Source organism: Pseudopipra pipra, chromosome Z (genome assembly GCF_036250125.1).
Source record: "Pseudopipra pipra isolate bDixPip1 chromosome Z, bDixPip1.hap1, whole genome shotgun sequence".
Lineage (NCBI taxonomy): Eukaryota > Metazoa > Chordata > Aves > Passeriformes > Pipridae > Pseudopipra > Pseudopipra pipra.
In genome coordinates, this window is record NC_087581.1 from 66,412,670 (window position 1) to 66,434,380 (window position 21,711).

The 21,711-nt window shown below is 38.2% G+C and overlaps 1 protein-coding gene across 1 annotated transcript in view; it reads right to left on the reverse strand.

Annotated features, from left to right (window-relative positions):
- Positions 1-21,711, reverse strand: part of MCCC2 (methylcrotonyl-CoA carboxylase subunit 2) — a 38,146-nt gene that overhangs the window by 12,370 nt on the left and 4,065 nt on the right. The window contains exons 2-10 of the mRNA XM_064640973.1: positions 21,248-21,314; positions 16,592-16,676; positions 16,229-16,330; positions 15,479-15,606; positions 13,698-13,810; positions 8,618-8,731; positions 2,785-2,849; positions 1,632-1,731; positions 619-714 (exon numbers count right to left, since the gene is read on the reverse strand). Of these exons, the coding sequence (XP_064497043.1) occupies positions 619-714; positions 1,632-1,731; positions 2,785-2,849; positions 8,618-8,731; positions 13,698-13,810; positions 15,479-15,606; positions 16,229-16,330; positions 16,592-16,676; positions 21,248-21,314 (870 nt within the window). The remainder of the gene's footprint in view (positions 1-618; positions 715-1,631; positions 1,732-2,784; positions 2,850-8,617; positions 8,732-13,697; positions 13,811-15,478; positions 15,607-16,228; positions 16,331-16,591; positions 16,677-21,247; positions 21,315-21,711) is intronic.

A 21,711-nucleotide genomic window follows, 5' to 3' on the forward strand; every position in this document is an offset into this window, starting at 1 on the left:
AGGCTCAGTACAAGTGTTCATCTCTTCTTCCCTTAATGCAAAGCATACCCTAGTAATTTAAATATTTTAAGACAGGTATGTATTAAAGACTCTTCATAGAATACATACTTGGTTGGTAGTGAAAAAATGTGGGAACTGCACAAAATACAAGATAGGATGTGGGTTCAGATGAAGGTTCCAAGGCAGACAATGACACTAGAACTGCAGCAGAGTACAACAGACTCCATACGTCGCTGGGAGAACTCTCAGTTGTCTGGTGTCCTTTTACTCCATAAGTCTTTAAATATTTGATCTTTCACAGGATTGACAGAAAAAGAAAGCCATCGTACCACTCAGCAAGCCTACAGAATGCTCTGCCAATGCAAAGTTACTATTTCTGTCAGCTTTTTCAGAATGTTATCAATCTCACATCCTTGCACATCCTTCTTAAAAGTATAACCAGAAAGCATTACATTTTCAACAGGTCACTGCCACTGCAATGCGTCTGGTAGACAAATACTAAAAAAATTAGCACTCAAATCAGATGTTATCAACTATGATAATATAAAGAGTGATTTCCTGCAAGAAAACTGGGTGCATGCATGCATGGGCATGTGGATCTTGCATTAATATTCATACCTCTTTGACATCAAAATTTCTTTTTAGCTGGTCACCAACTATTCCATATATTTCATCAGCCGGAAATAAAGGCTCTTCTGATGGTTCTATAGTCACCTATAGCAATTTAATAAAGCAATTTACACAACAAAGGAACTATCAGTCCACATTATGACTTGAAAGTTCAAACAACAATTAATTTGCCAACTTCTTTGAGCACAGACTTCATCAACTACATTGAAATGACTGCATTGGCTTGTCCTTATTTTGCATAAAGATCAAGTTTCTTAAACTGAAGGTTGATAATACCTTTCTCACTTACTGTTACCCTTTTCTACTCCTGCATATACCTCCACATGTACTCCACTTCTTCCATGTTATAAAAAAATTAAGTGTGTCCTCCCATTTTCTTACTTTCCCCTGTGTCCCACAAGGCAGGAATTATTCTGAAAAACTGGTGAAGCTTTTTGTCACACAACTAAATAAAACATCTTGCCTTCCTTCAGCTGTCTATTCACCCTCTCACATCTCCACTAAGATAAAATAGGGTAATTCCCCACCATATGCTATCCATCCCATCTTCTAAAACGAATTTCTAAATCAATACAATAGAATGACATGTTCATGTCTGTCCCCTCAGTTTTGTACTTCTCCTTAATAATGGCAGAAAATAGCTGCTCAAAAAGATGCTTTAGCAGGTATCTAATTTTAAGTCCATGGAAATGATCACGTGGGTTTAAAATTCAATTGAGTGTCTTGCAAGACTGGATTAATTTAAAAGTGCAATTCTGTGACTCTGAAGCACTTTTCTAGTTGCTTCACTCTCCCACTTAAGCCCAGTGATTTTACTGGGAATAATACACCAGGAATGCAACTGCAGAACTGACACAGCAGAGAAATCTTTAAGGACAAGAAGCGCAACTTTAATTTTCAAAATGCCTGAAGTCATAGACAAAAAATGTGTTATATAAATCAGGCTAGGAAAAGCATGTCTAATTTCAACAATGCAGTGTTCTCAGATTCTACACACTTACGTCTATTTTCTTCTGGAGATTTAAACTTCTTACAACTTTCCTTGCTAGATGAAGTGCATGATTGTCATCCAAAGCATAGTGATCTGTTACACCTGATTTTCTGTATGTAAATAACAACAGCAATATGAATACTTAGGAAACAGCCATAAACCTGGCAATGAAAACTTGAAGTTTTAAAACATCCAAGACCTTAAAAAATTTATTTTTATATTTAAAACATAGATGCTACCATACAGCTCTCTGTGCTTTGTTATAAAATTACTTTAAAAATAAAATCCATGCCTGACCTTTTCTTTGAAATAGCATATCCAAGTTATCAGACATGACATAAAATAGCAACTCCGGGAAGTAAAAAATCTAAATGACAATATAAATTACCATAAGCATTGTTCAAATGAAACAAAAATTCATTTGAAATTACAAAGAAAAACATGTTTTTCACAAAAATGGCATGAACTGCCCTTCAAAAGAACTCTTTATTCACTTCAGTAAATTGAAGTGAAAAATAAGCAGTTATTGTACAACAATACCTAACTTACTGTGCAGTAATATCTAATTTTGCCTACTATTCGTTTTAGAACTTCAAAGCGTGTAGAATTTTTTGTTTTGCTGACAAGCACTCTCTTACGAAAAACACAAGCTATTTTGATTTTGCTTGTAGTAAGTTCTGACAGTAAGAAAGATACAACATACAAAATTTCTTTTTCTTTCTCAATTTCTATTACTCTATTAACAACTAGTATTAAATAGTAATGTCCTCCATATTATGCACGATGCTGCAGTATACTAGACATGTATTTTAAAGTAGTCAATTAAGGAAACAACATCTTAACTAGAGTATAACAAGGTAATATGCTAGTCTAACAATAAAACAATCTGTCTGCACAGATAAGCACACCAAAATCTTAATTTCCAAAATCTAAATACAGCTAAAAAATATCTAAAAATAAAAAATAAAATAAAATAAAATAAAATAAAATAAAATAATAAAATAAAATAAAATAAAATAAAATAAAATAAAATAAAATAAAATAAAATAAAATAAAATAAAATAAAATAAAATAAAATAAAATAAAATAAAATAAAATAAAATAAAATAAAAGCTGAAGTCTCAAATATGGAAGAAATTAACTGGGAAAATATTTCTTTAAACCTGCAGTGAAGATCTGCCCCTCCAAGATCCTCTGCTGATACCTCTTCACCCGTTGCTGCTTTAACCTACCATAAGAAAAGGAAAATGAGCTTCAGAGTAGACACTTGTCTTGCATTAATACTTACACTGGCTTAGGTACAGCAGTAAAAGAGATCTTTGCAAAATGCTTCTTCATTAATAGTATTTCCCAGTTAATCTCCCACAGAGCATTCAAAATGGGACAACACAGAATCTTGCCAAAATTACTTAGTTTCTTTGACTTTGTATCCTTATTCTGGCATTAACATGTAGTTTTGACTGACAGAGATTCTCCACTTACTGTTGATTTACTGCTGTCTCCACTATTAGTGTGAATATACCCACGCATTCTTTAGATTCATAAACGTGCATTTTCACAAAAGTTTTCTTAACAAGAAAATTCAAATGTGGTACTGTCCTGCACTGTTTCAAGCAAACAATATCTCTATTGAAACTTAGCATTCTTCACTTTTGCTTTCTTTATACAAACTCTTCTGTGAATTTTAACTTAAATATTAACCACAGAACAACCATTAGCAGTTTTTATTTTCTTAACCTTCCAGTAAACACACAATAATTCAGTAATAATAATTTTCTTTAAAAGAGCATATCAGTGGCATATAAGTGTTTAGATCAAGTATGATGTCCCCATAAAAGTACCTGGAATGACAACTGATATCCCAGATCTGCGAAATCTTAGACCCGAAACGGTGATTCAAGAGTAAATGAACTCCTTAAAACAACTGCACAGTTAAAAAAAAAACCAAAAGACTTCTTGATGCATTTCAACTCTACAGTAACTGCTTTGAAAAGGATTCCTTGAAAGCTGGTGAAACCATTATTCGTCACACATGGAGAGAACAGAGGTAGAGCATGAGACAAGGAAAGGGAAAACTATCACCCCTTCCAAAATAGACTTCAGTTTTCAAGTTTCATCTCTAAAAATGATGCACACTAAATATATAAATATATACTATATAGATACATAAATATGTAAATTCATATTCTCTAACACACACACACACACTTGAAAACTGGCAAGGTTTGCAAAATTATGTATAGATATCTCTTCAGTGGTAGAATTTTTGCATTGAAATTTGAATTACCCATGCAATATGAAGGTCAGGCATTCTGATACTAATTAATGGAAAATTTCTGTCAGAGGCATAACCAACTTTAGTCTTCATCAAAGAAGGAACAGAAGAACATACTTTTTGGAGAAATCAGGAAGATTTCTTCACTGAAAGGGCTATGCAGCATTGGGACAGGCTGCTCAGAGAACTGGTTAAGCTGTCAGCCCTGGAGGTATTTAAATGCACACAGATGGGGCATTTAAAGGGACATGGTTTAGTGGTGGACTTGGCAGTGGTCAGGTTAAGGACCGGACTTAATGATCTTTAGGGTGTATTCTAACATAAGTGATTCTATGATTTGATTCTATGATTTTATTCTATGATTCTACGAAATAATTACATGCCTCTCTCTTTATGGAGTTACAACATGTTAACTACTCCAGAACTCGGCACAAATATGAATACAGCATTGATTTCTTCTAGCACAGAAATCTAGAGACTAATTTTAACACATTTTACAAAAATATTTTTTCCCATTTTCCACAGAGGTGAAGTTTTCCTTCTCCAAATCACAGTATTGGAGCTGTGGGTTCTGTCAGCAAGCCTGAGACACCATCAAATTTAACTCCCCTGCTCAAAGCAGGGTCAATCAGAGAAGGCTGCTGATGATCATGTAATGATCACAAATTTTGAGTCTCAAGGACAGAGACTCCACAACCTCTCTGGACAACTTGGTTTGGCATGATCACCCTTGCAATAAAAAAGTGTTTTCTTACAACTAAACAGAACTTCCTATATTTCAATCTGCGCCCTGTAGCCTTGATCTATCACTGGGCATCAATGAGAAGTTTGGCTCTATTACCTTAACTTCTCACTGCAAGGTATTCATACACATGGACAGATTCACCCTGAGATGCTCCAGTCCCTTCATCATCTTCATGGACCCTCACTAACTCATTGAAGCATGTCCACGTCTTTCTTGGTGTGGAGAGCCCAGAGCTGGACCTAGCAGTCCAAATGCATCTTAGGAGGGCTGAGTAGATGGGAAGGATTACTTGCTCCAACACCTTTGCAGGTACAGCAGTGCAACAAAGCATTCTACAAACTGTAGTTTAAGTAATGATCAAAGTTATTTAAAGTGAATGGTTGATGTTATCCTGAAGTTTATTAAATTCTAACAGATTGCAAGTAAGAGCCTTGGCAAGTGGGTATTTTCAAAGAAACCCTGTTCAAGCTACTTCAGTTAGAAATTATCAGGAGTAATGAACATAAATTTCAGATATAATGCACATTTTCCACAAGAGATGAGGCTGACATGTAGAAAAGTCCCCAGTACACAAATACATGAATTTGACAAACTTATTCCCTCTTTTTACCAGACTTTTCTTCACCTCTGAGCACAGAAAGTAGCAAATTTTCCCTCGGGAAGGAAGAATCAGAAATTTCTGTAAAGAAACGACGAAGCCTGAGCTACCAAGCAGTACTGCCAAAGATGAGTATATAGATACCTTCAGCCTGGGGAAGCACAGAAGAATGGCCCTAAATATTATTACTACTGTGACACTTCTCCTCTTCGAGTTCTATCAGTTTATGGAGTCATTACTCCCCACCCTTCTAAAAAGAAGGGAAAGCAAACTTCCATTTTAGATGGTGGACTAATTGTACCTGCAATTCACGTTTTATCATACACATCTCAAGACTAATAATAACTAACATCAGGGATTTTCTTTCGCTTCCTTAGAATGTTTTGTTTTACGCAGGTTAGCGATAAAACCCATCCTATTTTTTTTTATGTAGGGAAGACATTTTGGGGAACAGAGCTCAGACAATAATGGCTACAATATCTGCTACAGCATGGAATGGCAGTTTCTACGCGAGTCTGAAGTAATTTTGATGCTTAGAAAAGGCAAGTAAAATATTTTCAGGGAGAATATGAAAAGCTCTACAAAACAGAAAAGCTGTCAGGTAGTGATATTAAAGTTTGATCTATACGCACAAAGATAAGGATCATTACATCTGCAGGTTGCTAAGGAACAAATTAAATTGGAGGGTAGTTGTGAAATCTTCCTCTGAAAATGGTGAAAAGTTTTCGACACGTCTAACTTCACAACCTCCTTGCAGTCACTGACTCGCCCAGTTCAAGTCTTCCCCTGGAGGCCTGACTCAGGTCACTCAGCTGCCCATACTGGCAAAAGTCTCATGCACTACATCTCAGTAATACCCATGTATGACCTAAATTTCCTTGTGAAGTTAAATGATTGCCAAGCAGGCCAGCTTCTTGGGTAGTATGGGTATTAGCTGCCTCATGTACCTGCACAGTGCTGGAGCTTGAAAGAAACTGGCTCTGAGTAAGTTCTCCAGGACACATTATTTATTGCACCCACTGGGTCTCCCAGGATCTGAAGAACATTTCCAGCTCTAACACAACTCCAAGCAGGAGTGTAGTCAAGATACACTGAACTCCGCAGCAGTCTTGCCAACGGACATGCCACATCAGAAGAGCTGTGCTTTCTCGGGTCCTTTAGATTTCCTAGTTGGACTTCTGCAACAAATTACTCTGTACCTGAGCAAGCCCCAGAGGCAGTGCTGGCCCTTTATATGCCACTGGCTCTAAGATGATGAGCTGTCCTGAACCTAGAAAACATTTGTACTTAGACAGCTCAGGTGCTCCTGCAACAGGGTAGTTATTCTTAACACAATAACCAAGTTATTAACAGCCTGATGTAAAAAGCTCATTTCTTTCATCATACTAATTTTCTTATCTCAATAAAAAGATGTATGAATCACACAATGTTACTCAACCAATACTATTCTCAACTAATATCTTCATTCATGTTTATACCACTTTTCACCAAGAAACTCCAAAGACCTAAAGTGATAAATTTATAAAAAAATTACTTAATTTTGAGGAGGATTTTTCTTTGTTTAGATACAAACAACAAGCTGAAAAAGACTAATACAAGATAAAAAGGAACAGAAACCTACATAAGACATTTGAAACCATTATTGCCAAAGGAATTCCAACAGCTAAAATTCTAATGAGCTATAAATAAATTAGCATTATATTACATAAGTGCTATTAATCACATCATCTGCTTTTGCTGACTACTTTTTTCTTCTTGTCAACTTAGAAAGCCTCTGCTGAAATAATAAATTGCTTCAAACTAAGTGCTTTGTTTTATTAGGGTAGACAACGAAGTACCCTTGTAATTAAAGGTATGTCCCTGTTTTCCATATACCAGTTACATTCTGAATTTATTTAAGACATTCTGGAACAATGAATTATATTTCCCAGCCATAGGAAAGAATCTCTGCAGTTATGGTAAGACTTTTGGGTTTTTTTTAACTGCATAAGAATTTAAACTGAACTTTGGAAGAAAAAAAAAAAGGTACAAAATGCCAAATCCACTTTTATCACCAAGATGACACAGTGGGGAAAAAAATTCACTCTAAAGTAAAGGAAAAGAATGGAATGCAAAAATGTCCTGTGGAAATGAGAGCAGTGCTATACAAATAAACACTAAATGACATTACAGGAAAAGTTCTTCATGCTTTCAATGAAATGAATGCAATCGCGCCTTAGGAACTGGTCAACAAATAAATCTGTCAGTGATTGTCTTCCCATAGTTTAATGGGACATGCTATGTTTTCCCAGCATCTTAAGTGGTGAAGGAAGTGACTTCCAACAGACTTCACCTCCCTACAGGAATCAGTGCAGGCAGCAGAATCTTCACTAACAATGCTGTTACAAAGCGATTTCTCCATTTAGGCCTGCTCAAGCTGGAAGGACGCTAGAGAGACACGTGATTTGCACTTGGCTTTGTCACAGACAGCTTACCTAAGTTCCCAAAAGGCTGTAACCAAAACAGAGCCGTCGTGCTGCCTCAGAACAATTTGTACAACAGGGCAAATACGTGACTATTCCAAAAAAGCAAGTTTATCCAGTCAGAATTCATTGAGACTGGAACAGTGCTAGTTCTAGCACTAACATTTATTACTGTAAATTCATTTCTTCTCATAAAGCTTGTGTTAAATTATCTTTGTCAGCAAAGATTATTGCTTGTACCGGCATAAAACTGAGCCTACACTTGAACATACAGCTGTTTCTGAAATAATAAACCCCATTCAAGCACTCCTTTTTGCTGGAGCCAAACTACTGTAATTTTAAAGCTGTGTTGTACTGCAGAATTTTGCAGTCACAAATTCCACTCTGAGTTCCACAATAAAGCAAGTTTTAATTCACAAAAGTTCTTCAGGTCAGTTTCCTTAGAAGCAATTTCCTTACTAAGCAAGTAAGAAAACTATGATAAACTCCATCCTAAGTGCATCTCCTTTGTCTGTAAAACGACATAAAATATAGCTGATCAGTTGTGCTTTTGAACTTCTCTGATCTTGATGGCTGTATGTTTTTTTTAATTTCACTTCATATCTAGAGACTACAAAATTGAATACAGAGACCATTTTTATCATTGAAAACGTGCATGGCAATCTAAAAGCACTAAAAAAAACACCTTAACACCGTCTGATTTACACATATACATCTAACAGACAGAAGAGATTTATTTTAGGATATAAACATTCAGATACACTTAAAAATGCAAACTAATCTACAGAATATCTGGAAATATCTCCACCAAGAAATGTGTCAATTGTTTAAGCTCTACAATTATCGCAGCCTGATTTTGGAGGTGGGGACGGGGGGGGGGGGGGGGCTTTGTCACTAGAAACTGATGTATTCTTACCAATGGTGGCCCTCCCAGGAATATTGTTCCCTGTTTGCCAACAATAATACTTTCATCAGCCATTGCAGGTACGTATGCTCCTCCTGCTGTACAGGATCCCATTACTACTGCTATCTAGGGGGGAAACAAAAACACAAGTTAATGAATTGTTCAACCCTTAAAAACAGCAAATGTTTTGTACAAATTTTTCTCTGTGAGATTATTTTTGCCTCATAGAGCAAGGTTTTTTATGTTTTAGCTTTTCTTTAAAAGCAGGGAATGTCTCTAGTGTCCAACAGTCTTTTAAACTATGATCTTCAGGCCACCCTGCTGGAAAATTCATATATTATGTACCACAAGGTATGTATGTGGTATGTTTGATGAGACACACATTCTACCATGAAATTTGTTTTTTACTGATGAATGGTAAAAGGTCGAAACCTAGAGGTTGCTCTTGGTACTTATGCTCAAGCCAGAGCTTCACTTGTTGCTTACTGACATAGTTTCACCGATGTTAATATCCTTTGAAGGAAATTCCTCACATCGACTAGTTTGTAACTTTAGTTCCTCAATGGATCAACTAATTAACTCTGCCCCTTCAAGGCATGAGTATTTCATTACAGGCTTCAATATGAACAATCTTTGCTTCACCTATTTGCCTAATTTTGACACGAACATCTACCTAATGGACATCTTCTACCAGTAATATCTTGGTGATACTGTAATAAAACTGGCTTGAGCCCAGATATGATGAATATTACAACATTATACGATCATGAAAGTGAAGTTTCTCACTTAAGTTCTCCTTCAGGAGAACACCTCCAAAGACCCTTCCAAAACACTTGTAGAATAGAAGAAAAGGAATACTCATGAAAAAGCAGACAGTAAGAAACACCTTCTTTCACAATCACACACAGACACACACAAAAAAAAAATCTAAAAAACCTCCAGTAAATACCATTATTTTATATTAAGTTTGTTTCAAGATATTTCTAAAGCAACATCAGGTAGTCTTCTCTGTTAAATAATAATTTAATGTTTGCTCTTAGAAGAAAACAGTACACAGAAAAATGAAACTTCCAAATCACATTACCCAAATCTAAAGCAGGAGTAAATGAACTATGTTGACCTGCTACGATAAAATCAAACAGCTTTTTCAGCAAACAGTTTCTCAAACAGTATCTTAAACTATATTCAGAGTCACATGATTAATCTGCAATATTTCTGTTGTGCACTTAATAAATAACTCCTGGTGAATACAACATAAGTCTACAGAAACGGGAGAAACTTTGGCAACAGACGTTTGTTTGACACTTTTCCCTAGGATTTGTGGTTTTTTCCTACTCTTAATTTTGCCATGCTTTTGCTGAAAAACGTGCCCTCATTTAAATTTAAACTCAGGTGTTATTTTTTCCAACATAAAAACTGGAATATGTATATACTGGAAAAAATAAAACCTACCTGTTAAATAGCACAACTCCAAATTCTCAAAAAATGTCTTACTTCTTGACTTCATTCTTTGAATTATGACATAGAAGTTATTGGCAGGTGCAATAAAAATCAAGAGTCCTAACTGCACATCCAGTATTTCATATCCACTGATCAGGTCCCCATTTTATCCATGCAGCATATGAGTGTGAGAGAACTCAGGAAGCTGCAAATTAGAAGCTAATCACAGCTTTCTGATTCACAGCCATACAGAAAACAACACAATTTAAACTGTATTAGGTGTATAACAAATTAGTCACAGGTAAAAGTGGAGGGGGAAATTAAAAGCACCATCAGCAACTGGAAAATAAAAAAAGAAAAAAAAGCAAGCACTTTAAAGGGCAAAATTGAAAAGAGCTAATGAACTGATGAAACAGACCTTCAGGCAGGTCAAAACACAGAACAGTAGGTAGGAAACTAATGACATCCAGACTCCCATATCAGAAGAATTAACCAGAGTGGAAATCAGAGAGAGCATAACTTCCTAATTCCGTTTTCTAATGAAATATCCTCTCAGACAGGGAAAATGGTTCTAGCTACCACAATCAGTTAGCACAGGATCCATAATAAATTTACAGATGTTAACAGTGCCTTTTTGGAATGAAACAAAGGATAGATCCATCTCCCAAACAAAATGCAGCCTTATTACATCCTTTAAATAAAGGAAGTACTTCAGTAAAACATTTTTCCCAGTCTTCAATAAACATTTAGAGAAAGATAAACTTTCATCGGTGTCATAGCTAGAAAATTTAACTTTCATCAGTGTTGTAACAAAGAGAAATGTGTTTTATTAAAAGGCAAATCTTTCTTACATTTAGTTTTTATTGTACAGGAGTACAATTACTCCTAATACAACACTATATGGCAATTGAAAGAAAAACAAATTCAACTTTTTATGGAACTTTACAAATACATTAAATATGTTTCAAGATATTCCAGAAAACACCAGTATGACTTTAGGGCCAGGCATTTCTAGAAAGGTCTTGCCTAACAAACATCAGTAATTTCAGCCTTGCAAACTGGGTACACATATTCATCTTTGACATAACATCTAAAAATCATTACTCTTACAGCAGATCATAACTGAACTCTCTAGCAAAAATAAGGTTTTCCAAGACTTGTCCTAAAAAACTTCTCCAGCAAAACATCACCTTCTCCTGGTCACTTTGTGATGATCTCCTTTGAGACTTGCTGTTCTACAAAAACACTAGGACCAATTTTAATCACACATATAAATGTAAAGTACAACCTAGACCGAGCAGTAACTCTGCACTGATGATGACCAGCTTATAAAGTGTCTTTTTTCCTAAATATTTTTTTTCTATCTAAACACTGCTTTTCTCTGGAGATCTACCTAATCACTAACGCTGCTCCACTTCTATTATTGGAAAAAACTAGAGAATGTATATTATGTCATACCTCCTAAACAGATTTAGTGTGTTGTTAGAATCTTCAGCCTTGGATTTCTCTGAAGGCAATGGATTTCAGGATTATTTGGCAGAGGAAAAGATGGTTGAAGATTTGAAGTCTGACTTGCTTCCAAAATGTGCCAAAAAGGTTTCAAGGTAACAAAAAAAGGGATTTTTAAGGATTTTTCCTTGAAAATCCTGCAAAGCCAATGTAAGGAGTCAGATGGAACACTGTATCCTAGACTGGTGCATATGCTTCACTCTGAAAGGAAGTATTGGCTTCTACTACCTCCTTCCCACATGAAGAAGCTCCTGTCTAATGCCTCAGTGGAATCAGTTGTGCAAGTAACTGGAATCGTGGCACCCCAGGTCCCCAGGGCAGGTGGAAAAGAACACTGGATAGTGGGGTTATGGTAGGGTTTGTGTCATAGCATTGCCAGGGCTACTGGAGTGTGTGACAGCCTATCCTCAGACAATGTGAGGTGAAGTAACTGCTATGACATGTAACTTAGGAGAACCTCAAAGCAGATTGCAGGCACCCAGAAATTAAACTGTAACCCAGCCCTTTGGAAGAATGATGACTGCCTCTTCCAGGTTTTCAAAATATGGTTGAGAATTTCTTTTTCTTGAAAATAAATATTGCCATCTCAAGTTCCACAGTATGTGTGACCTAATTCTTACCCAGAATAGATTTTGCTGTTCTTATTAAATAGGAAACAGAGGTTGAATAATTTTTTAATGTTCTGCATTCCTTAGCTCTCAGTGTAATTAGCCATAGATTAATCTGTCAGGATTGTATATGTCACTGTCAGGCCCAAAAGAGAACCTGGATTTATGATCGTAACTTCTTTTTGCTCTGAGCACTTCTAGATGCCCATAAAGAATGCAGGCTTCAAACAATATATTTTTTTTGTTATTGCTGTTGGAAACTGGTATGTACTTTCCTCTGGTAAACAGAAAGAGTTCTGCAGGATCAAATGAACTTTGCTGTGAGTCAGTGCTACAAGTGGGAAGCTGTCTGCTCTCCCTTGGGATCAAAGAAGACTAGTTTGGAGAACTGGTGTTCAGAACTGGAAGTTCTGGTAAGTTCATCACAATTTCCCTTTTCTGACTTGTATTAAGGACTTCTGCTGCAGTCTGTCTCCTTCATGTCAAAAAAAATACAACGAGATCTGAAAAAGATGACAAGCTAGGACCACCAGAGGTAAGGAACGCTTTCTGCAGGAAGAACAGCTAAGCAAGCTTGAATTTTTTTTGGTCTGCAAAAAGGAGTATGAGGCACACATATGAGGGGGCTACAAAACCATATGAAGAGTCTGTGAGTTGACTGATTAGATAGCAATTCTGTTAGGAACTACCTAGTTGTTTGCTTTCCTGTAGTGTTCCTTTATTTGGGTGAGGTTATCTTCAAAGACCATGGATTCCTCCCTGGCAGCTTCTCACAGGTCCCTGCTGACAATTCCTTTACAGTCTTTATTCTGTTACCTGCCTTCCTCAACTCCATTGGGACCTTACACTCTGCCCTCTACTTTCACCACAGCCACGGCTGCCAATCAGCAGTCACATCCTCAAACACTTTACACTCTTCATGAGTAAGAGATCCAGAATTGCACTTCCCCTAGCACACCCTCTGCATCAAAAAATTGATCTCTACGTATTCCTCAAAGAACCATGACATAAAATCACCTCTGAATCCATGAACTGTGACTAACAGTCATTTTATGCATCAGAAAATTTACCTCACTGTTAGGGCAGTTTTATCATAAGGTACATCACTGTATAAAATGGATATATAAATATATGCATACCTTTGTTAGTTAAAAGTGTGTCTCATTTACTAGCCATCATCAAAGGGGTCCTCACCTTTACAACACTGATGCAGGATAATCAACTGTTCCAAGAGATTTCCTAGTGCTTCCTCAAATGGCCCTACACACCATGCTGTCAAGTCCATTTTTCTCCTACTCCAAGACAGGAGCAGGTGGGTCAGGTCATTAACACTAAGACTAAGAAAGAAGACAGCTTCTTCAAAATTATAATGACTTCTTGTGCACAGTTACTGTGTTTACAGCACTTCCAGTCCCCAGGTTAGCACAGCACAGTGCTGTCAAAAACAAAGCATGGGTACAAGCCTTGAAAACAGATAATGGCAGCAGGCATAAAAAATGGTTAGTACATTTAATTCTTAGGTAAAAGCAAATTACCTGTGGAATTCCTTGTGAGGACATGACTGCTTGATTATAGAAAATACGGCCAAAGTGATCTCGATCTGGAAATACTTCCGCTTGACGAGGTAAATTTGCTCCTCCTGAATCAACTAGAGTGAACAAAAATATATGAACATGCCTTTGAACAGTGTTATACACTTAAGTTGTTGGTAAAGTATCTGCATGTTATTTAAAAAATACAGCAACTACTATCACTAACACTACGTATATTTCCATGAATCTAGGTACGTCAGGACATTCTTTTGGGGGGGAAAGGGAGGGGAGAAGAAAAATAGTAAACACCCCCTTCCAAAATCACATCTATCCCAATCATTTTCATGGAAAATAAACTGAGATGTGCTTGAAGATGCAAGCGTGCCTCCGTATACAAACTTTTAAACTCATCTTACTGCAGAACTTTAAAACTAAGAACACTTTCAATGTACAATTTTAACTCCATTGTTCTATTGCAATTCTGTCACAAGTTCCAGAAAAAAAGCATGACTAACCACTAATGAGTTCAAAAGGTGCAAGCATGTGTACTTTCATACCCTGATTATACTTCATACCAAAGACCTTAAACTATCTTCAGGAAGATTCATTTATTGCATATCCTTGCCTTATGATGTGCCCTTCAGCTTACAGGTTTCCAGCAGCAGCTACCTCTCCAATCCCAATTAATGAAAATACATCCTGTCATGAGACGTATCCAGAGAAGGACACAAGCAAAGTTTCTTCTTGTTTTTTTAACAACCAAGATAAAATTTAGCCCTCCCCTTTCCTCCAAGACTCTCTATGGCAATTCCACAAATGCTACACCCCATGTCCCTGTATCAACCTCACCAATAGTTTCAACTTCACCCTTCTCCTAATCCTTCTCTTGGTATTATTTGCATGCTTAACCTGCCAGCAGGGCAAGAAACTACAAACACCTATGCTGTCCAGGACCTACATTTATGCTGACTTTTTAACCAGCACAAGCATCCACACTGGCAAACTGATTATTGCCCCTCTGCTGCTATGTCAGCTTCTAGGTTAAGCCAAACAGACAAGGAATAACCCACCCTATTTTTTTAAATGGAGACAGTAGAGGGGTCTTTCTCCTCTGACGCTGATGTACACAGAATCCACAGGAATACACACTCTCTTACTGCTGTCTACATTGGCAGAAACCTCTTGAATTTGTATAAAAACAGGCTATAAAAATACTACTCGTAGTATACTAAGATGCTTGGTACTCTGATCTTAATCTTTAATAAAAGTATACATACTTACAGGAAGGTCTGGCTAAATATTGATGTAATAGACTAAACTCAAAATGAAAAATAATATACAATTTCTACTTCAGTAAAATTAATCCCAAATTTCAAAAATCTGTTGATCCAAACTATTACTGAGGTTATTTTTATTTATTTAGCATGTTCTCTCATACAGCTACATGCTCCACCAGAATGTACTTTTTAACTGGAATTGAAATTGACTGCATGAGACTACAGGAAACATTGTTCCTTCACTACAAAAGGGAAAGAAATAAGAAAGAAGTTATACAGTGTTAACAGTTACATCTGAACCTGCTCCTACAGCAGTGCAGAAGATAGTGCTGAGAACCTATAAATACCCTCCAGTTAAGATGTGCCACCAATCTGCAGAGGTAACACAGTATTAATGAAAATAGATTTGAAAATGCGTGTCTTAAATACATTCCTGGTTAGTCAGATCTGGGGACACATGAGCTGCCCTTAACACAGGACATTTGCTATTTTTGCAATAGGACTTACCCAAATAAAGGCAAGGGAGATGATTTTGCATTGCAATTTCTTGAGCACGTAAGTGTTTCTTAACAGTGATGGGATAATAGGTACCACCTTTGACAGTTGCATCATTAGCAACAATCAAGCATTCCACCCTAAAAATAAAACGAGTTTATGAGAGAGTAAAACATTTCTAATGAGTAGGTATGTATGTTGTTTAAGAACTGCAACATGCCAAGGATGCTTGAAGTCCTGATGCTCTGAGAGCTCTTTCTCACCTGCGTTCTGTAAACTGCACACTGTAACAGTGGCCTCAGTGCTATGATATCCCGTTCCATTATGCTGTATAGCATCATAATTAATTTCAAGAATAGTATTGGAGGTACTTTAAGTAAGAAAAACTACTTTTTAGACGAAAATATCCCCCTGTTTTTTTAAAATTCTTTACAAATGCACTAATCTCTTTCCTTCATTCAATACCAGAAACTCTATAATGTGTTCTGTTTTAATATGGGATACACTTACTAAACAAAAAAACCCCCAAATCAAACCACAAATAAATAAACCCCAACACAACACATAAAAAAAAAAACCTAACCAAAAAAACTCACTCTCTTTTAGCCAAGACCGAACATATTGAGACACCAACTTTGTTCATTTTTTGGGTATCAGAAACGAAATGCTAAAAATGCTAACAGATTAACGCTGGAAACTGAATAAAATTACACCTTCTCCTTTTTCATAACATCAGTAATGCAGATGACTGGAAGTCCTCACCCAGATACTCGTCCAATGCCCGTGATAATGCCTCCTGCAGGTACCTCCTCATCACCGTACAACTGGTAACCAGCAAACTGGGAAAACTCCAAGAACGGGGAACTGAATAATGACAAATAAAACAAAATTTTAAAAACTAACTGGCTATATTTGTCATTGGATCTCACTTAAAAGGTTACACTTTAAAAAATGAGGTTTGTGGGTTTTTTTAAAAAAGAGATGAGTATTTCAAAGAACACCTCTGTAAAATTTCAGTGGTGTTATTTGCCAGTGCTTATGGAAACTAAAGAGTAAAGAAGCCCGTTGTAGTATTGACCTGCAAAAGAGAATCTGAAGTGTTGAAGAAAAAAAAGAAGTACCTACCCAGGATCAATAAGCCTATCAATTCTCTCTCTGGGTAACAGCTTTCCTCTTGATGTGTGACGCTGACGAGCTTTTTCTCCACCTCCTGTGATACAACAGTAAATTGTCACTTTTTCTATGGACACAGAGAGATAAATCACCACTTATATTAAAACTTAGAATGGAAGTGCTGATAAGCTCCCATTTTTTGAAGCACAGACCTCAATAACGAATTTAGTAAATAATGGTTTCCACTTCAAACATATTTAAGGTACTGATAAAAATGCTTGCTTTTTAGAATGTTACTCTATTTGCCCCCTCATTTTTAATAGTTAGTTCTGAGGTAAAGATTTTAATAAACACAGTTGTCTGAAACTTTTCCCCCACTTCTTGGCAACAAACAGGAGGGCAGAAAACACACAGAGATAAAAGCACAGCAGTAGAACTTCAGAAAATACTATTTCCTAGAACTGATTCAGAATAGCTATGCTGAATCCAATCCTGAATGACCCAACACAATCTAGATTAATTTCCTTAGATCATGCCAAAACTGTAAGCAGAGTTTAGGCACACAGCATTTAATATCAAGTTTATATTTGTCTCATTTCAACCCTTCACTCAAGGTCATCCTAAATCATATCTTCTGCTCTCTAGAGCCTTGTGTCATTCGATACTTAAGATTTGTAGACACACCTCAGCCTCTTTATAACAACAGCTTGTACAAACATTGTCTCTCTGTGTAGACAGATCACTGATTCACCTCATCACTCTAAAATTGTCTCCCTGTCCAAAATAAAGAAGGGGCTATTTTGCTAACATTTCTCCTGAGACTCCAGGATTTCTCTGTCAGCTAGGTATCACTGAAACAGAGCTTTAAGCCTACCTTTCAAGACCTTTCTCCCACCCTATCTCATTCCCTGATCACTACACACATCTTTTCCCACCCATCAGGCATGCCAGAAGTCCACAATTTATTTCCAATTCAGCCTGCTCATTAGGTCTGTATATCCAGCCTAAGCCTAAATCTTGTAAATTCTTTCTGTACAAGTTTCTTATGATACAACATCCACAAAGTTACTACTCTCATCCATGTTTTTAACATCCCACATCATAACTACATTTTCTCTGACCTCGATCTTGCCTTTCCCCTCTACACTGAGCGATGCTGCAAAAATAATTTTCATCTTGGGACTTCTGTCATCTCTGTGCACTCCTCCTCTTCACAAATGCTTACTCCCCAGGCCCTGTAGCCAATCTCTTGAACATTCCTCTTCCAACATCAGCACACTCTAACCTGCACTAGCCTCTATTCCATAGAATGAGAATTAAATGTAAAGATATTGTACACATCCTTCAACAGTATTAAGGTAAGTACCTAATTCTTCTCATATACTTAAATGACAGGCAAAGCAATTTCAACTGATATCACTCAAAACCATGTATTAACATCCTGGTAGAGCCCACTCAGACGTAGAAAAGATGAGGACTAAGTTCTTGTCCTGTCACTGTGTAACAGGCAAGAACAGGCAAACACGCAGCAGTGAAGAAGGCCATGATCGTTAGTTCATGAGCCGCACACTGAATTGCCTTCTTCACTGTTGTATGTTTGCCTGTTCTTGCAGATTCTGCACCCATAAGAGACAGAAGTAGTCCATGGGCTTCAGCATCTCCTCATGAAATCCTGGACCTTTTTGCACAGCAAGCAAGAAAAAGCACTAAGCACAAGATCTTAACTGTGCTCCATTCCAAACTTGTAAAAGAAACTGCATTACATAAGAAACAGTATATGAAAAGACAAACTAGTATCATGATAGTCACAAGAAGGGGAGAATTAAAGCTACATGCTCAACCTCTGGCAGCATAGTTAAGCATTTATATTATTGTCTCCATTAACTGCATTTAACTATAACTCACTCAGGTAAGTCTTACAAGTCAAAAAGAAGAAACACAGACTTCAATCTTTTAAACTACTACACACTTGCTTCTCTCTGCCAGCACAACTACAGCCAGGAACTTTGAAAAGACCCACTCAAAAAAAGGAGGGCAAAGGTGAATCCTCATCCTTTATTGAATGCATGGGGAAACATAGTCACAAAGGATGAGGAAAAAGCAGAGGTACTTAATGCCTTCTTTGCCTTAGTCTTGACCAGACCAGTTTTCTCTGGACACCCAGTCCACTGAGCTGGAAGACAGGGGCAGGGAGCAAACTAAAGACCCTATAATCCAAGGGGAACTGAGTAACAACTTGCTACACCACTCAGACACACACAGGTTTATGGGGGCAGGTGGGATACATCTAAGGGTACTGAGAGACCTGGCAGAACAGCTCACAGAGGCACTTTCCATCATTTCCCACCAGTCCTGGCTAACCAGGGAGGTCCCAGTTGACTGGAGGTTGGCCAATGCAACCACCCGTCTATAAGAAGAGCCAGAAGGAGGATCTGGGGAATTATTGCCCTGTCAGTCTGACCTCAGTGTTGGGGAAGGTCATGGAGTAGTCATCTTGAAGGCCATTACACAGCATGTAGAGGAAAACAAGGGGATGAGGCTCAGCCATACGGATTTAGCAAAGGCAGGCCCTGCCTGACCAACCTGATCTCCTATAACAGGGTGACCCATATACTAGATGAGGGAAAGGCTTTGGATGTTGGTTGTTTCCCACAGCATTCTCCTGGAGAAACTGTCTGCTCATGGTTTGGATAGGTGCACCATTTGCTGGGTAAAAACCTGCCTGGACACCTGGCTCAAAGAGTGGTGGCGAATGGAGGTAAATCCAGCTCACGGCTGGTCACAAGTGAGGTTCCCTAGGACTCAGTTTTGTGGCCAGACCTGTTTAGTAACTTTATCAACAATCTGGACAAGGGGATCAAGTGCATCCTCAGTAAGTTCACAGACTATACCAAGTTGAAAAGGAGTGTTGATCTGCTGGCGGTTAGGAAGGCTCTACAGAGGGATCTGGACAGGCTGGATCAATGGGTCAAGATCAATGGTGTGAGGTTCAAAAAGGCCAAGTGTCAGGACCTGCATTTGGGTTACAACAACCCCATGATATGCTGCAGGCTGGGGAAGAGCAGATGGAAAGCTGCCTGGCTGAACATGATCCAGCAGGGTGCCCAGGTGGCCAAGAAGGCCAATGGCATCCTGGCCTGTTGTGGTGGTGGGAAAACAGTTTTCCCCCTGAAGCTATAAAATGGTAAACCCCCAGGGAGTGGTGACCCTTGAGGTTTGAGCCAATGAGCCCTTTTGCAAAATATAAACATATCTCAAGCAGACCAGAAAAGAAAGTAGTTGTGGTAGTTGTTGTTGGAGAGGTGGCCATGTTGTGAAAGCCATGAGCTAAGGGGCCCTCAGCCCCACAGGGGGCTCTGAACCCCCCCAGCCCCTGGCTGGGGGCTACAGGGACTTGGAACAGTGTAAGACTGGGCTACGTATCTGTAGCTGAGAAGGTAGTTGTTTTTCCACCGTGAGCAGCAGCAGCGGCAGAACAGCACTGACTGAGGAAAAGTGGCAGAGAGCCAGAAGAGATAAGAGAGAAGCAGCAAACAAGGATGCAGTCAAGCAGGAAGACACAGAGTTGTCTGAGAGACGAGAGCCAGCAGCAGAGAGAGGAATAAGCTCTACACACTGAGAGAGAGAGAGAGAGAGAGAGAGAGAGAGAGAGAGAGAGAGAGAGAGAGAGAGAGAGAGAGAGAGAGTGTGTTTGGGTAAGAACTGAGCAAAACCCCCCAAACTCCTTGGAGACCCCTCCTAGAGAGAGGAGGATGATGGACTCTTACTTGAAAGAGTCCTGGAGTGCTACAGCACTGCAGAAAGGAGCTGAAAAGCTCAGAGAAGGAATGCGGAGGGGTGGCCTCCCCTGCTACTGCCAAGCTGGCAGTTTTGAGTCAGAGCACGGGAGCTCTGCAAGGGGGCTTGAATCCCCTGAAGACAGGGACCGTCACGAAGGCTCCTGTACTTCGTTGATACGACGTAGTGAAGGGACCTTTGTCCGGGTGAACGCAGCCCACGGAAGAGAAGACCCTCGCTTGGAGACGAAGGGCCGAGAGGGGCTTGGATACCCCCTCGTGTGTACTGGCAGAGACCCAGCTACAGCTGCTGCATGAAGAGAGCCTGCTGCCTTAGAGACATTGCTGCTCTGAGAGTGGAAAGGATCTCTTCCTTCTTCCCTCCTGGACTTTTATTTAGAAGGGAGAAGAGATTTGATCCATTGTAAATACTGTTTTGTCATGGTAGAGATAGTTGAGGTTGTATGTGTAATGTATTGTAATATTTTATCTGTACAGTCATTGTAATATATATTCCCTTCCCCCCATTTTGAGTCTCATGTGGTGTCTGGAAAACCCATCTCACACTGGGTTGAGATGAGGGAGGGAGGCTAGGACCGGAGAATTGGATTTTGGGGCTCTCAAACCATGACACCTGTATCAGCAATAGTGTGGCCAGCAGGACCAGGGCAGGGTCCATCCCTTTGTTTGTGGCACAGGTGAGGCTGCACCTCGAACCCTGTGTTCAGTTTCAGGCCCCTCCCAACAAGAGTGAGCTATAACCCAGAAAGTATGCTGTATCTGAATCAACTGATTCATGAACGACAGTTATAGGGGAAAAATTGCAAAGAACAACACTGCTTTTTGTACCAAATTAAGTAAGTTTGGTTTTTTATTCAAAAATGATACTTACCTAATCTGATTTTTTCTGCATGTTCTTGTAGTTCAGCTACCAGTGCTTTCATTCGTTCATAATTTTCCTGAGTGGGGAACAAAACAGAATTTTAAGTTCAACCAAGAGTGACTGTATTAATTTTTAATAAAAAACACAGAAAGTACAAGACTAACTGATCTTCCAAATCTAATTTTACCTTGTTAAATACTGCCTCTGTATTTTCTTTAAAGTAATAACATTTCTACCTATGTACTGGCTTCTCTCAAGCATTTAATAAACATGCTTCACAAAAATTCAGAGTGTGTTAGGACAGTAAAAGTCTAGTTCTGAATTTAATATACTAAAATAGAACTAGTCACTATAGAGTTCAAGTGCTATTTTTCAGACTTTGTTTATTCTTGGTATAGGTTGGTTTGCTTTTTAAACCTAACTACGTAAAAAATGTGGATTCAAATTAAGTGTTTTTATGTCTCTTGTAGCAA